This window comes from Silurus meridionalis, chromosome 19 (genome assembly GCF_014805685.1).
Source record: "Silurus meridionalis isolate SWU-2019-XX chromosome 19, ASM1480568v1, whole genome shotgun sequence".
Lineage (NCBI taxonomy): Eukaryota > Metazoa > Chordata > Actinopteri > Siluriformes > Siluridae > Silurus > Silurus meridionalis.
The window spans coordinates 9,806,628-9,821,785 of NC_060902.1; the positions used below are offsets into that span (position 1 = coordinate 9,806,628).

The window sequence follows — 15,158 nt, forward strand, 5'->3', positions numbered from 1 at the left end:
ACTGAAGCTGGGGGTTGAATAATACTGCACATGCTCATGTGTTACAAGACTTACAATTTTCATTTGAACTTCAAAGTTAAGTCAACTTCTGGTGTCAAAATAACTCAAATAAGTATCAATAAATATTGTTATTTCACAAATATTTTTTTCATCACTGTATTGCATATTGAGGTGAGGGGGTTGAATATTTTTGATTGTGAGTGTATATATACATAATATATATATATTTATTATATAAAAAAAATAAGCTATTGAAGTATTAATTATTTGGAAGCTCACATTAGTGTATTAACCAGGATCGATTTGGGTCAGAATTGGTGGATATTTTTACTCGTACATCATATACCAGCTCAGATACTGTACATGATATAAACAAAAGTATGTGAATGCATTCACACCCATAATACCAACAAACGATGAAAAAAGCTAAATAAAAGGAGAAGATTTAAGAGTAATGAAGTTTTGTTGGCAAAGCATTTATGTTCTAGTTTGGAAGGAAGTAAACAAATGGCTGTCATTTCATTTATTCTTTTTGTAAAATTTGTCAATGTTTAGCATGAAGTAATGGAAACTTGGATATTTTAAAATGGTGTCAATGACTAGATATTATAAAATATTTATTTAATTTGACTTCTGTAAAACCGCTACAGATTATTTCTATTTACTTTTGAGTATGCAAGGTTTGTGTCTTTCCCAAGAGAAGCATACTTTGTATATGTCCATTCACAAGTTAATAAGTGGAGATGGTACCTGAATTCATGAAGAATGGCTATTTCTTTTTTTATTGAATAGGCAAATCACATTAAAGTGTTTTTTAGTTGCTTTGCAGTGTTTATTTTTGCACTATGCATACTGTATTTTGAAAGTGATCAAAATTTGTAGTATAGTTTTTATTTTAAATAAAGGTACTCCTTTTTATTTATTTTTATTCATTTATTTATTTATTTTTTGGTTGCATTTGCAGAGAATCTAAACACTTATGTATCTGTTCCCAAGAGTTTGATGGCTTCAACAGGCTGGACCGCCTGACCTCTGTGTTGGAGCGGAACAGCTGCCAGACCTGTCACTGTCCTGTGCCAGCAGGTTCATACCCCCTGTGCCCTGCTTTACTCCCTGGGTTTAGGCTAATGAGGGGAGATGCTGGTTGTATTTTAATGCCTGCCTCTACTGAGATGCACTAATTAAGATGTCACTTAGGAGATTTTTCACAGCATCTGGACCATTTATACAAGGTCAAAACAGCAGCAGCCCCTTTAGAAGAGGATGAGCTTTAAGGCATGAAATCTGACTTTTTGTGTGATGAAAAGTAAAAAATTTTGTCTGGCTTGTCAGGGTTAAGATTTTGTGTTACATACATGTGGTAGGAGTTTTAAGGATTGTAGTATTGGTATTTCATTGCTCTGCTTGGATGATGGGCCAAATAATGGCCATGTGCAAATAATTCAAGAACCTTTACAGATACTGATTCAGGCTGCATTGAATTTAAGTTCAATAGTTTTGCATTGTAAGTTTTTGAGATTTGAACACACCATTTACTTGAAAATTATACAACTTTTTTTGGCTCACTTCAAAGTAATAAAACTATTTTAAAATAAATGTATTTAATTTTTATTATATTTTAAATTGTCAACAGATTTCTTCTATTTCACAAAGCCTTTAGTTTCTAGAAATTTCAATGAATGTGTTTCAGGTCTCCTCATGGTATTTCTCAGTGGTTTAAAGATGGCTAGTGAGTGGGATTTAACTCTGGTTGTGTGGCTGTGCACCTTTGCTTGAAGTGGGGGGCCCCCCATCCTTTTTCTCTTCTATTTTAGGAACATTGAGGGCATGGTGCCTAAAACACAAGGTTGTTTGTGGGTGTAGGGTGCGGCTACAAGCTGGCATGAGGCATGCTGACAATTCTGTGCCTTGTTTACTACTCAGACCGGGTGGAGCAAGAGCAGAGAAAGCAGAGAAGAGAGGGTTACTACCCTTAGGCTCACAGGAGAATCGGAATTCCTTGTGAACCATTCCTCCATTTGGCTGGCAGTTGTGAAAACAATTCCGCGGCATTGCTACGCTGACTCACACTGCTGAAATCTGAGCCACTGTGTGTAGGAGAGAGATAGTAGGTGGGCCAGACAGCCTGGTCAGTCTGCACTACAGACCAGTGTCTGTTCCACAGCAATTGGCATGTTGATAAGAACACCGGCCATTTTATTTTTATTCAATGAAATAAATAATGAACACCGTTTTCCTGCATTTTCGATTGGTCGATTGCCATTAATGGTCAAGCAGTAATCTTTAATCATTTCTTCCATGGAGGAAAAAATATTATAATTTTGTAATTTTTTTTCAAAGATTGAAAAGTGTGCATTTGCATGTGCAAAGTACATGTGTTCGATAATGACAAAAACTGCCCAAACAAGCTGCATAGGTTTGCTCCAATGAGTCAGAACAGTTTATTTAATTTCTGTTAGCCAACACAAGTCTGCAGCTGGAGTTTATTTGATTTGATGTTTAGAGAACTAAGTATCCCATTTATTTCCTTGCAGTTTTGACCTGGACTCTGCTGAGGCGCTTGGGCTCCAATCTGAAGGAGCTTCCGCGCTTGCCCCTGTTCTTTTCCCAGTCCCCACCTGCTCCATCCACCATGACTTCGGAGCTGGAGAGCAGTTTAACCTCGATGGACTGGCTGCCTCAACTGACCATGAGGGCAGCCATCCAAAAGGCTGATGCTCAGAGCGGCCATGGTCAAGGCATGGCTAAAAAGAGCGCCCTGCTAGACCCCAACACTACGCTGGACCAGGAGGAGGTACAGCAGCACAAAGATGGAAAGCCACCATACAGCTATGCCAGCCTCATCACATTTGCCATCAACAGCTCGCCAAAGAAGAAAATGACCCTGAGTGAAATCTACCAGTGGATCTGTGACAATTTCCCCTACTACAGGGAGGCAGGCAGTGGCTGGAAGGTAAGAGCAGCAGGTGGCAAGGGCTTTTTTTTGTTTGTTTGTTTCCTGCCCATGAAGATGTATTTGTATGCATGCAAGTGGCAGTCACTCCACTTAAATTCAATCAGTGTGCCACATCACCCTAGAATTCAGGCAGGAGGAGACTGCCAAGGTTAATGTGTGAAATGATCCTCATTTCATATCTTGTCAAGATGTTTTGCACGGGATTATTTAGCAAATATAAGGCAGAAAATGATTCGCAAGCATCATTTTCATTTTAGGGAGGTGCAGTTCTGATCTGGTTTTGAGTGTTAATATTTAACTCTGTTTTTGTTTTTAAACAGAGAAAATAAAAGCTGTTTTTCATGCAGAAATGTGAGCACTGAAAGTGTTGATATTCAGAGAAGCAGACCTATCTGAAATGAGCCTTAGACAAAATCTTCTATTCATGGATTGTATTATTCATGCCAGATGCCTTGATACAAGTCCATTATGCAAGAGAGTGCCATTGCTGTGTCATCTTCTCAAGTAGCATGTGATATACAGAGATGAAGCCATGCTGATTGCCTTTTAAAGAGCGGAGATGGAAATTGATATTAGAATAAGCTTTCCAATCAGTTGACACTTGTCAATAGAATTGCTGCTGTGGCTTCATTGAAGTCAAAGCAATAAATATGTGGTTCATATCTGTGAAAGACATGCCTTTTGCATGTAGGAGCATGTTTTCACCTCCCTCACGGTTCCTTTCTCTGTGCAGCAGATGTTTACATCAGTTTGTGCGAGGCTATACAAGCTTATATTTCAGTGATCACCCACACACTACTGCCCTAATTTTATGATTTTTTTAAAATGCATTTCTCATTTGATAAACCCGGAATCAAAACCTCCAATTAAATACTAAACATGATGCTGAAATCTCAAGTCAGCATGCTTTGGAAAAGAAAATTGCCTTTTCACATAAATAAAAGTTCATTTTTATTTGTATAGCACTTTTAACAATGGACATTGTCTCAAAGCAGCTTTACACAGATAATGTAGTGATAAAGAATGAATAAGATGTTCTTTATAAGTGTAAGTTTGTCCCTGATGAACAAGCTGGTGGTGACTATAACAAGAAAAAACTCCTTGAGATGGCATAAGGAAGAAACCTTGTGAGGAACCAGACCCAAGAGGGAACCCATCCTCCAAATGTCCATTTATTACAGCTAAATGATGTAGCGGGGTACAGTGATGCTGATCAGATGCAAACTGTAGTCCTAAAGCAGTGTAGTCCTGACTGTTGACATTAACTACAGTCCAAATCCATTCTCAAAGCTCCCGTGTTACTCTGCAATTTCATGGATCCCCAGGCTGTTGATGTGAAATCATCCCCAGCTGCGCAGAGTGGCTTCCAATCAAAGAGCAGGCCGGGACAAAGCAGGCAGAAAAGTTCTTGAAATGATATCTTTGAATTGCAGTTACATTGCTTTTGTAACAACTAATTGAACGATTTGTAATATCCATGAGGTGTTTTGGGATTCATGAGTTATTAATGCTTTTCAAGATTTGCATTAAGTCTATGGGGCGGTTAGGGGGTTGGGTGGTAAGTCCAATTTCATCGTTGTGCCTTAATGCTTCTTCTGACATCTGCCCCTTTTGTCCTTGGCCTGCATTGTGAACCAACACAACAAATGGATTTCTGCATTTTATGTATGCAGAAGGCAGTGTACAAGAATTCTGTCCTGACTTGTTCAAGCACCTTTAACTGGTAGAATGGAACCTCAAACAAGTAAGCACCCAGCATTTATTAACATTGTTGTTGGCAGAGAAGGAAATGTGACTTGTTAAGAGAATTATCTTAATCACCATTCATTTGTATATGCTTAATACATTTCAGTTTTATTTCTATTGCATGTTTAACAATGGACAAAGCAAAACTTTCCAGAAATAAATGTAACCCCTGTCTCTGTGAATTGTGACCTCACCGAAAGCATATGAGATTTTAGTAGTACTGAGTTTATAAAACCAATTAATCAGCCTGGTAATTTAATTTGCTGGAGTTGGATCAGTTTGCATTCTGTTGCCAGTATAAATGGGAAAGGATTTATGGGGGAATCCCCCTCAAACCAGTATAATGTTGGGCAAAGATGCAGTGGCTGTATTTTTACAGGTGGCTGAAGTAAAAAGGGGGGGGGTTTGCAGTGAAAGCCACTATGGTGTCTGTCTGTGTAATGTGAACGAAGGAGTGTGGTTCAGGCAGGGAGTCTGAGTACAGCTCGTCACACTGGTGACATTCACTCTACTCTTAGACTGTATTGCAGAAAATAAGTTAGATGTACATTTTAAAAGGAGAGACGTGTGAATCTTACCTCAAAAAGTCCAGATCATTCTGGACTTTTTGTCTCTGTGCTATGCGGTGCTATATTTATGTATTCACACATTCATCGTGCATGCGGTTGGGATGAATGTAGGTCGGCGTGCCGTCACCGCGCTGCCGTTCCCCTGGAGATGTCGGCAGCAGGAATTTACAACCCAGTGCACGCACACGTCTGTTCTCTATGATAATGTAGTCTATGCTAGAAAGATGAGACTGGGCTAATCCGGATGGCAGCAACTCATTTAATCATCTCAATAGAACTTCGTTAGTGAACACAAGAAATATCAATAAGCAATGTTAATAAAAGATAATTCATCAAGGTCAAACATTATATTGCTGTATTAGGGGATACACTTTAGCTTGCAATTTGATTCCTCAGATCAGTTTCTATTGCAGCTTAAGTGCTTTAAAGCATTTTGCAAAAGATCAAGTGTTGAAGATTAATAAGTATTGAGTCATTTTGAGTTTGAGTTTTTGCAGAGGTCTGGGTTACCACGATTGCAAGATCTTCATCAGAAAGCAAAACGAAGGAATAAAATGTGCAAATTATAAATGATTAGTAAAAAAAGGTTTTTATGTGATTTGAAAAGGACTTATGCATCAATGTGGTCTAAGCAACAGAATTCATTTTGATGTTTTCAGATTAAAAAAGAGCACAGTGCCATCATCTGTTTTTATACAGAATGACATACAGGCCTCAAGACAAAAGGCAAGCTTGTATTTTCTACATCTGTATATCAAAATAAGAACTATTTTTGTCAACCTCTGTTGATTGCAGTGCTTTCTGTGTGTGATGTTCCTGTAGTCTTCCTGAATGAGTGTAAATGAGTAACTCGAGAGTAACTAGAATAATTTGAATACAAAAAGTATCAAGGCAAATTATTAGCTTTGTGTAGTCCATTTAACTACACACGGACCACTGTTTCCCCACAGACCATTATGACTGACGCACTACCTGAACTCTGGACTGCTCTGGGGTCTAATTAATAAACATGGCATATGCACAAAATGGGGCTGAAAAGATAAAAGATTATTTTACATTTTATTTTTTAAATTATTATTAATTTTGTGCATACGCCGCATTTATAAATAAGACAAGTAAACACTGCAGAATGAAAAATAGAGGAATGGAGGGAAAACTATTGGTAGAATACTCGATTACTAAAATAATTGAAAGCTGCAGCCCTAAATGAGCTGCTTTTGGCTGCTCTCAGGTTAACTGATTCTCCCTTACTAGTCAGTGTAAATGCTGTTTAATGTTTAGCTGATGCTTAGCAGGAATCTAGTGTCTGGTCCTATGTGTTTGACAGGAGTTGGACCTGTGCAGGTTCCTCATAATGAGTTTCATTTTACTTGGCTTCAAGTTTGAATCAGTTTTTCCTCTGTGATTATGTGGCCCTGTGAGATCTCATGTAGCTTTACTTTAGCTTAAAGGAATTATCCTTAAAAATATAAAACATTTTTGGAGTCGCTGCTGTAACACAAGCCATATTTTCAACATCAAGTCTAAATGTGAAGCTGGTGCACGTGTGTGCCTGCAGATGATGCCTTTTAAATGGTTGCTGCTCCATGGGAGTGTGTGTGTGTGTGTGTATATGTATGTGTATATATATATATATATATATATATATATATATATATATATATATATATATATATATATATATATATATATATATATATATATATACATACACACACACACACACACACACACACACACACACACACACACACACACAGTGGAACCTCGGGTTCTGAACGCCCGGCATACGTATAATTCAGGTTACGAATCGCAGTTCATCAAAATTTTGCCCCTGGTTACGACGTCGCTCACCAAAAATCGCAGGCAAGTTGGTTGTTTTTGCTCTATCCACGCAGCTCGTCACATCAGTTAGCGTCCTGTGTCCCTAGCGAGAGCATCGTGTTACTTATCCGCTTGAACTTTTCCCGGCGGCAGCGTAACTCGTTAGTTGATGCTCGTGGAATGATGAGATGGACAACATTAGCCGATGCATAACCACTTTACTTGTTTTTATGAAGATAGATTAGCAGGGTTACAGTCTTTTCCGAAGTACAATTCCCATAATGAATTTCACTCTGGACTTCAATACCAACTGATAGTAGCCTTAAAGAAACAGCTCTCATTTTCCTCTAATGCAACAATTGTCTCAGCGTCGTGTTAATAACACTGTCTTTAATATTCTATAATATAATATATAATAATATATAAATAATATAATATAATAAGATTCTCCTTCCAAACAATAACTCTCCCTCCTCCCCCTTCTACGAACGTCGTCTCCTGCAGCGAGTCTTCTCAAAGGGAAAGTACCCGGTAAAGATCTTTTCCTCTTTTGTATGTTTTATGTGGTATGATTTTAATATAACATGTTAAAAGTAAATAATATTAGTGAATATTGGCTTTATTTTTATTTAAGTAATATTTTGGTTGTCCAGAACGAATTACGAAGTTTCTGTTCATTATTATGGGGAAATTTGTATCGGGATACGAACTTTTCAGGTTCTGAATAAAGTACCGAACGAATTAAATTGTAACCGAGGTTCCACTGTGTGTGTGTGTGTGTGTGTGTATATATATATATATATATATATATATATATATATATATATGTGTATATGTGTGTATATATGTATGTGTGTGTGTATGTGTGTATGTGTGTGTGTGTGTATGTGTATATATATATATATATATATATATATATATATATATATATATATATATATATATATATATATATATATATATATATAATATAATTTTTGTTTGTTTTTTTTTCCCCTCTCTGAGTTTCTGGAAAACCATAATTGCTGACACAAGATATTTGGTCAGTCAAACTTGCAGTAGGCTTAGTCCTGTCCTCATGAACACTTTCCAACACTGATAGCCTATCAAAAAAGAAGGGTTAAAAGAAGGAAAGAGGAATGCTGGTGCACAACAATCATTGCTATTATTACTGCTGAAACTGACCTTTCAGCTCCGGCTAACGGATGGATGCTGTTACTGAGCCTGAATCCCCTACAGTTTTTAAGTGGTGGCTTTAGTAAGGTGTTGGACTGAGCTTTTTGATCTCCATTATAGAATGCAAATGGCCAAAACCCAAAACTGATCAAAGGTTACTTCCACTAATGGGTAGCCAGCAGAGGGATTGGAGCCTGGGGCATTGAGCCATTTTTCTATTTAGTGATTTGGGAATCTGCTGCACCCCCTCTGGGCATTATTTACTTTTGGAGATAGTGTTCCTGCTTATAAGTAATGAAAAAGTCAAGTCATTGCTTTTATTTAAATGTCTGCAGAAGTTCAGGTGAGAGTAGCTCTTAGCCCTAGCTTTAGTCTCATGATGTAAAAGAGTTTGTTTACTTTTTACTCACTTTTTACACTACTTTGAAAATGTGGTCACCTGACTGAATGTCTAAAACCATCTCAAAGTATTAAGTAGTGCGGTTTGTTGACCATTTTTTTTAGCACCGCAGTCTCATTGTCTCTCCAGATTGCTTTTAATTGTGGTTACAGAAATGGCTGTGTTGGTGGTGGGAGTGGTGTGATTCACGCAGCAGCCAGTTTGATCCCGCTGTGAGACGGGCTCATGAGGCAGGAAGCTCCTGCCGCTCAGCCGCCCAACCAACCTCACCTTGCCCCATCCCACTCGTGCCCTGACACCCGTTCACTTGCTCAGAGTAGGTGGTCACAAACTGCTGCTGTGTGCTAGTTATGCTTGGCAGAGTTGCCAGCTTGCTGTGCACTGACTGAGGACTGATGTGTTGGCTTCAAATCCTGTGGTTAGCAGTTTCATTTTACTGCAATCATTATAGCTGTGATTGTTTTATAAATTATTTGCTCTCTAACCCATAGTTTCCCTTTTTAGTTCCCATAAAAAGGAATGTCACAATATATTTCCAAGGGTGTGTGAGGCCAGTTGTTAGATATTTCTGTGACTGACTGTCTAGTTATCTACTAGCACATTTATTTATCTCTGTAGATCTAATGATGGTTTGTCAAAGGCTTATAGTTTTCAAATGCTTGGAAAAAAATAGGTTCTTGGGTGATGGTGCATGTTAAATGATTTAATCACTGACATTCTACTATGTTTAGGCTTCATATTTTTTGCGTTTATTTTCTATTAAACAAATAGTATTGACACAATTGAATTTGTTGATGTAATAAAAATATGGCAAAATGGCAATGGATGAATTATCTTGCAACAAGTATCATTAGCTACAGGGCATAAAAAAAAACTACAGAAATTGTCTGAGCAGTTATGAATTTGGCAGGTGCCAAATCCTGCTGGAAAATGAAATCAAAAAGCTGGTCAGCAGAAGGAAGCATGAAGTGCTCTAAAACGTCTTGGTAAACGAGTGTAGTGACTGGTTTTCAAAAAGCACAGTGGACCAACACCAGCAGATGACATTGCACCTCAAATCATCAGACTGGAAACGTTCACCTTTTTAATTTTTTTTTCTTCCTCTTTTTAAAAACATTTGGCTTGTTATGGACTAATCCTCCTGACTTGTGTGCATGCGCATGTGTATCTTTTGATGACATTTTTTAAATACCATCAAAGATTGTATTAAATGTATGAAAATACTGCAGAAGTGTGTGTGTGCGTGTGTGTGTGTGTGTGTGTATATATATATATAATATATATATATATACACACACACACACACACACACACACACACACACATATACATATATATATACACACACAAATATATACATTTTGGGTTGTTTGCTGACAGAGGTCATATTCGGTAGACGAGATTTTAAGCCCCATGGGTCCCCCCTTTTCTTCTTCACATTGGAAAAGTGTGAATACCAGTTAGCAAATGATTGCAACCACACTTTTGCTAACACTGTAGAGATCTGAAACGAGGTTGTGATATTTGAATGTTTCTTAATATTGAGAAAAATCAGTCACCTACCTAAACATTGTTCCAGACCAAGTACTCTCCTCATGCCAAGCGTTCCCTAATAAAGAATAAAGCTTCCTGACACAAGTATGTCAAGAATAGTTTAAAAGAACATGACTAAGGGTTCATGCTTTTCCATTTTCCAGATTTCATTCCAGTTGATCATATGTGGTGTGTGCAGGACAAGCAAGTTTGATCCAAGCTGGCTCATCTCAAAATTTACAGGAATTTGCTGCTTAGGTCTGGGTCCCTCCTTCAGAGGTTCTGTGGAGTCCAGGTGGCTTTAAGGTTATGGCGTTATTGCTCAAGACATAGTGATGGATTGATTTAAAACAGTGCAAACAAACGATTAAAACTTTCTCACAGTTGTGGTTTTCAGCGAATGCTTATGCATTCTTTTTTTTTTTTTATCATGCCTGTTAGCTTGCTGCTTTCTCTGTTAAATTCTCTCTTTTTTTTTTTTTATACCATTTGTCTACTATAACAGTTCACTTGTTGTCAACCGTGATTTACAGCAGCTTTACTACGTTCAAATGCTTATTTTCAATGTTTGTATATTTAATTTACAAACCCGATGCCAAAAAATTTGGAACACTGTACAAATTGTGAATAAAAAAAGAACGCAATGATGACGTTTCAAATTTCATTATTTTATTCAGAATACAACATAGATGACATATCAAATGTTCAAACTGAGAAAATGTATTATAAGGGAAAAATAAGTTGATTTTCAAATTTCATGGCATCAACAATCTCAAAGTTGTGACAAGGCCATGTTTACCACTGTGTGGCATTCGCTCTTCTTTTTATAACAGTCTGCAAACGTCTGGGGACTGAGGAGACAAGTTGCTCGAGTTTAGGAATAGGAATGTTGTCCCATTCTTGTCTAATACAGGCTTCTAGTTGCTCAACTGTCTTAGGTCTTCTTTGTCGCATCTTCCTCTTTATGATGCGCCAAATGTTTTCTATGGGTGAAAGATCTGGACTGCAGGCTGGCCATTTCTTCAGTACCCGAATCCTTCTTCTACGCAGTCATGATATTGTAATTGATGCAGTATTGGCCTGTCATTGTCTTCCCTGAAAGAGACGACGTCTGGATGGGAGCATATGCTGTTCTAGAACTTGGATAATCCTTTCAGCATTGATGGTGCCTTTCCAGATGTGTAAGGCCTTACGCACAGAGATTGTTCCAGATTCTCTAAACCTTTTGATTATATGCACTGTAGATGATAACGTACCGCAGCATTGGGGGAATTGGTGATCCTCTGCCCATCGTGACTTCTGAGAGACACTGCCACTCTGAGAGGCTCTTTTTTTTTTAATACCCAATCATGTTGCAAATTGACCTAATAAGTTGCAAATTTGTCCTCCAGCTGTTCCTTAACTTTTCCGGCCTCTTATTGCTACTTGTCCCAACTTTTTTGGAATGTGTAGTTCTCATGAAATCCAAAATGAGCCAATATTTTTGGCATGACATTTCAAAATGTTTTACTTTCAACATTTGATATGTTATCTATATTTTATTGTGAATAAAATATACGTTTGAGATTTGTAAATTATTGCATTCCTTTTTTTATTCACAATTTGTACAGTCACAACTTTTTTGAAATTGGTTTTGTACTTGTATCTTTTTATTAATGAAACAATTAAATTAATTATATATTCTAGATGCTTATCTTTACAACTAAACAACATATCAACATATATCTTTAAACAAAGAAATTGACAATGTTGTATTACATTTTATGTAGAAATTTTAGGTATGGTTGTTAACGTGCCATCCTCCATTATAATTAAAAACAATACAAATGTTGATTTACACTAATTGCTTCACCTTGCATACCAAATCCCCCATGCACTCCTCCACAAACAGCCACTATTCGCTTTAAAATGCCTAAATTAATAATGGATCAACTTAACATGTGGCTTTTGCATTATTTCAAATATACTTTTATACATAAATACCATGAATTAGGGTATTTAGTTATCAAAACACTTCATTAAAAACCTTTTTTTAGAGCAATACTTAACACGGGAGAGAAAATAAGACGGGTCTCTTAAAGTAATTTTGTTTTTCTTTTCATGAATTATATTTAATTTTTTCTTGCTGAAATTGCATAAAAGAATATCTGTGAAAACTAAACCCATTTAGGGCATTTAATAGCCATATTACGTCAAAATACAAATACAGTTGTGTTTAAAAAGTCCCTCTGCAGTAACTGCATACATTATGGAAAACTATTCGTTTAATGAAACTCATAATTATTCTCACTTGTGTATTTTTTTATGAACACTCGCACAGTATCGCGATGTGGTATTCTTGTTTTCGGAAAGAACTGCGGTATTAAAGCAGTATCATTCGTGTGTGGTTATCACAGTTGTCTGGTTTTATTTATCAGTGATGCGCATAAAGCCAAATCACAGCTGTGCTGATATGTAGTCTTCATAAATAAATCACTCTTGTTTTTTCATGATATTGTTTAATTATTCTATAACAATAATTCTTGAATCTCAGGTGTACAATTTTGTACAACCTGAAGCAGCCCCGAAGTGATTTGCCAATTATTAAAATATTTTTACATTTATTATTTAGTGAAATGTTAGATTGTTTAGAGTTTAAGATGTACGTAATTCCTGCAATATAATGTCCTCTCTCTCTCTCTCTCTCTCTCTCTCTCTCTCTCTCTCTCTCTCTCTCACTCTCTCTGTGTCTGTCTGCTTTCTGGGAAGCTTTATGGACCCCTTCTAGAAATATTATGCAAATGCCTCTTATGTTTTGAAAATGTCACTGCATCAATTAGAATACACCCTCCATTTATTATTAGTTCTGATTATGTGGAGTCTCTCTGTGAGTGAGCTGTTACTTTAGACCCAGGGTCTAAAGGCACCAGGTAGCCCGCAAGGACCACATGAGTAGCCCGCGGGCCTTTTCTAAAAATAACCGTTTCCTCCTTTGTTAAATTTGATAATTATTATGAGAAATCAACATGATCAGTGTCTTCACATAGGTGAATATCATTAATTAATAATAATAACAAAATAAAAGGTAAATTGAGCAAGTTTGTTTTTTCAGATAAAACTGAAAACTGTGTGCACCAAACTGGTAGCCCTTCACATTAATCGGTACCCAAGAAGTAGCTCTCAGTTTCTAAAAGATTGGTGACCCCTGCTCAAGACACTATAACATTAAAACGAGTGTTAATAAAAACTTTCAGAGCCATGTTATACAAGGAAAATGCACACCCTCAGATTTTGCAAGTCAGGTTTGCAAATTCAGCTATGCTTTAGAAGTTTCAATAACTGTAGTTCTGGCTGCAAATTACTGGTTTACCTAAAAGCACTAATTTTTTGTAAGACTTTTATTTGACATTTTGCAAGGGGTCTCCATTATCCAGTGTCAGTGCTTTGCAGCATTCAGCAGTAAACCTGCATATGGGTTTTTGTGGTCCCCCCTCCAAAAAAAGCAAATAGGAACCATGTGAGGAAACAAATGTATAGAATAAAATAAATATATGGTACAATTTATTTGTAATCACACGTGTGTGTCTTTCTCTCAAGTGAACACAACATGCAGTTTTTAAATGAAGGTTTTTATTATTGAGGGAAAACAAAATCCAAAACAAAATTTTTGGTAAACAGCAGAATTCTCATTATAACAGCAAGTCTTCCAGGTCATAAAGCAGCCCCAGACCATCACACTACCACCACCATAATTTACTGTTGGTATGATGTTCTTTATCTGAAATGCACCGTTACTTACGCCAGACGTAATGGGGGACACACCTTCCAAAAAGTTCAGCCTTTGTCTTGTCAGTCCACAGAGTATTTTTCTCAAAGTCTTGGGGATCATCAAGATGTTTTCTGGCAAAACTGAGACTAGTCTTTATATTTTTTTTGCTCAGCAGCGGCTTTCGTCTTGGAACTCTGCCAGGGAGACCATTTTTGCCCAGTCTTTTTCTTATGGTGGAGTCATGAACACTGACCTTAACTGAGGCAAGTGAGGTCTGCAGTTCTTTTGGATGTTGTTGTGGGGTCTTTTGTGACCTCTTGGATGAGTCATCGCTGTGCTCTGAGGGTAATTTTGGTCGGCCAGCCACTTCTGGGAAGGTTCTCCACTGTTCCATTTTTTTTGCCATTTGTGAATAATGGCTCTCACTGAGATCTATTAGCCTGGAGAAGTTATAAAGCCATTTCTAAAGCTTTGGGACTCCAGCAAACCACAATTAATTTCTTTCTCAATTTTTTTCTAAATTTCTTTGGATCTCTGCATGATGTCTAGCTTTTGAGGATCTTTTGGTCAACTTCACTTTGTCAGGCAGGTTCTATTTAAGAGATTTCTTGATTGTGAACAGGTGTGGCAGTAATCAGGCCTGGGTGAGGCTAGAGAAATTTAACTCAGATGTGATAAACCACAGTTTTAACAGGGGGGCAAACACTTTTTCCACACAGGGCCATGTAGTTTTGGATTTTGTTTTCCCTCAATAATAAAAAACCTTCATTCAAAAACTGCATGTTGTGTTATCTTTTACTATATACTATAAACACTTCTTCACGCCACTGTATATATAAACACAAGGTTGTTTAGTCTCTGCCTAGCACTTTGAATTCATTTTTTTTTTTTTTTTAAACTTGAAAACATACAAAACAATGGCAGGGGTATCTAAACAAAAAAGAAAAACAGACTTCGCATGGGAAATGGCTAGCGGCTGAAACAAAACTTAATTACAGATGTGTTGGCGAGTGTCACGCCATATTATAAATCTTCGCCAAGATGTAAAGAAATCACAGACTCCATAACATTCTGCTTGGCAAGAAATATGATGCCCATATACGCAGTTGGCAAAGTAAGATTTCAGAAAAGGATCCACACACTGGACAAGGGGTACCAGCTGCTGTCGCATAACTATTTCTCTCCATTTGTGATTAATAAGCTTTT

The 15,158-nt window shown here is 37.1% G+C and overlaps 1 protein-coding gene across 1 annotated transcript in view; it reads left to right on the top strand.

Annotated features, from left to right (window-relative positions):
* The window catches only part of foxj3 (forkhead box J3), a 93,102-nt gene that overhangs the window by 22,618 nt on the left and 55,326 nt on the right, over nt 1-15,158 (top strand). Inside the window, exon 2 of the mRNA XM_046875010.1 lies at nt 2,535-2,953. Within this exon, the coding sequence (XP_046730966.1) occupies nt 2,633-2,953 (321 nt within the window). The 5' untranslated portion in view covers nt 2,535-2,632. The remainder of the gene's footprint in view (nt 1-2,534; nt 2,954-15,158) is intronic.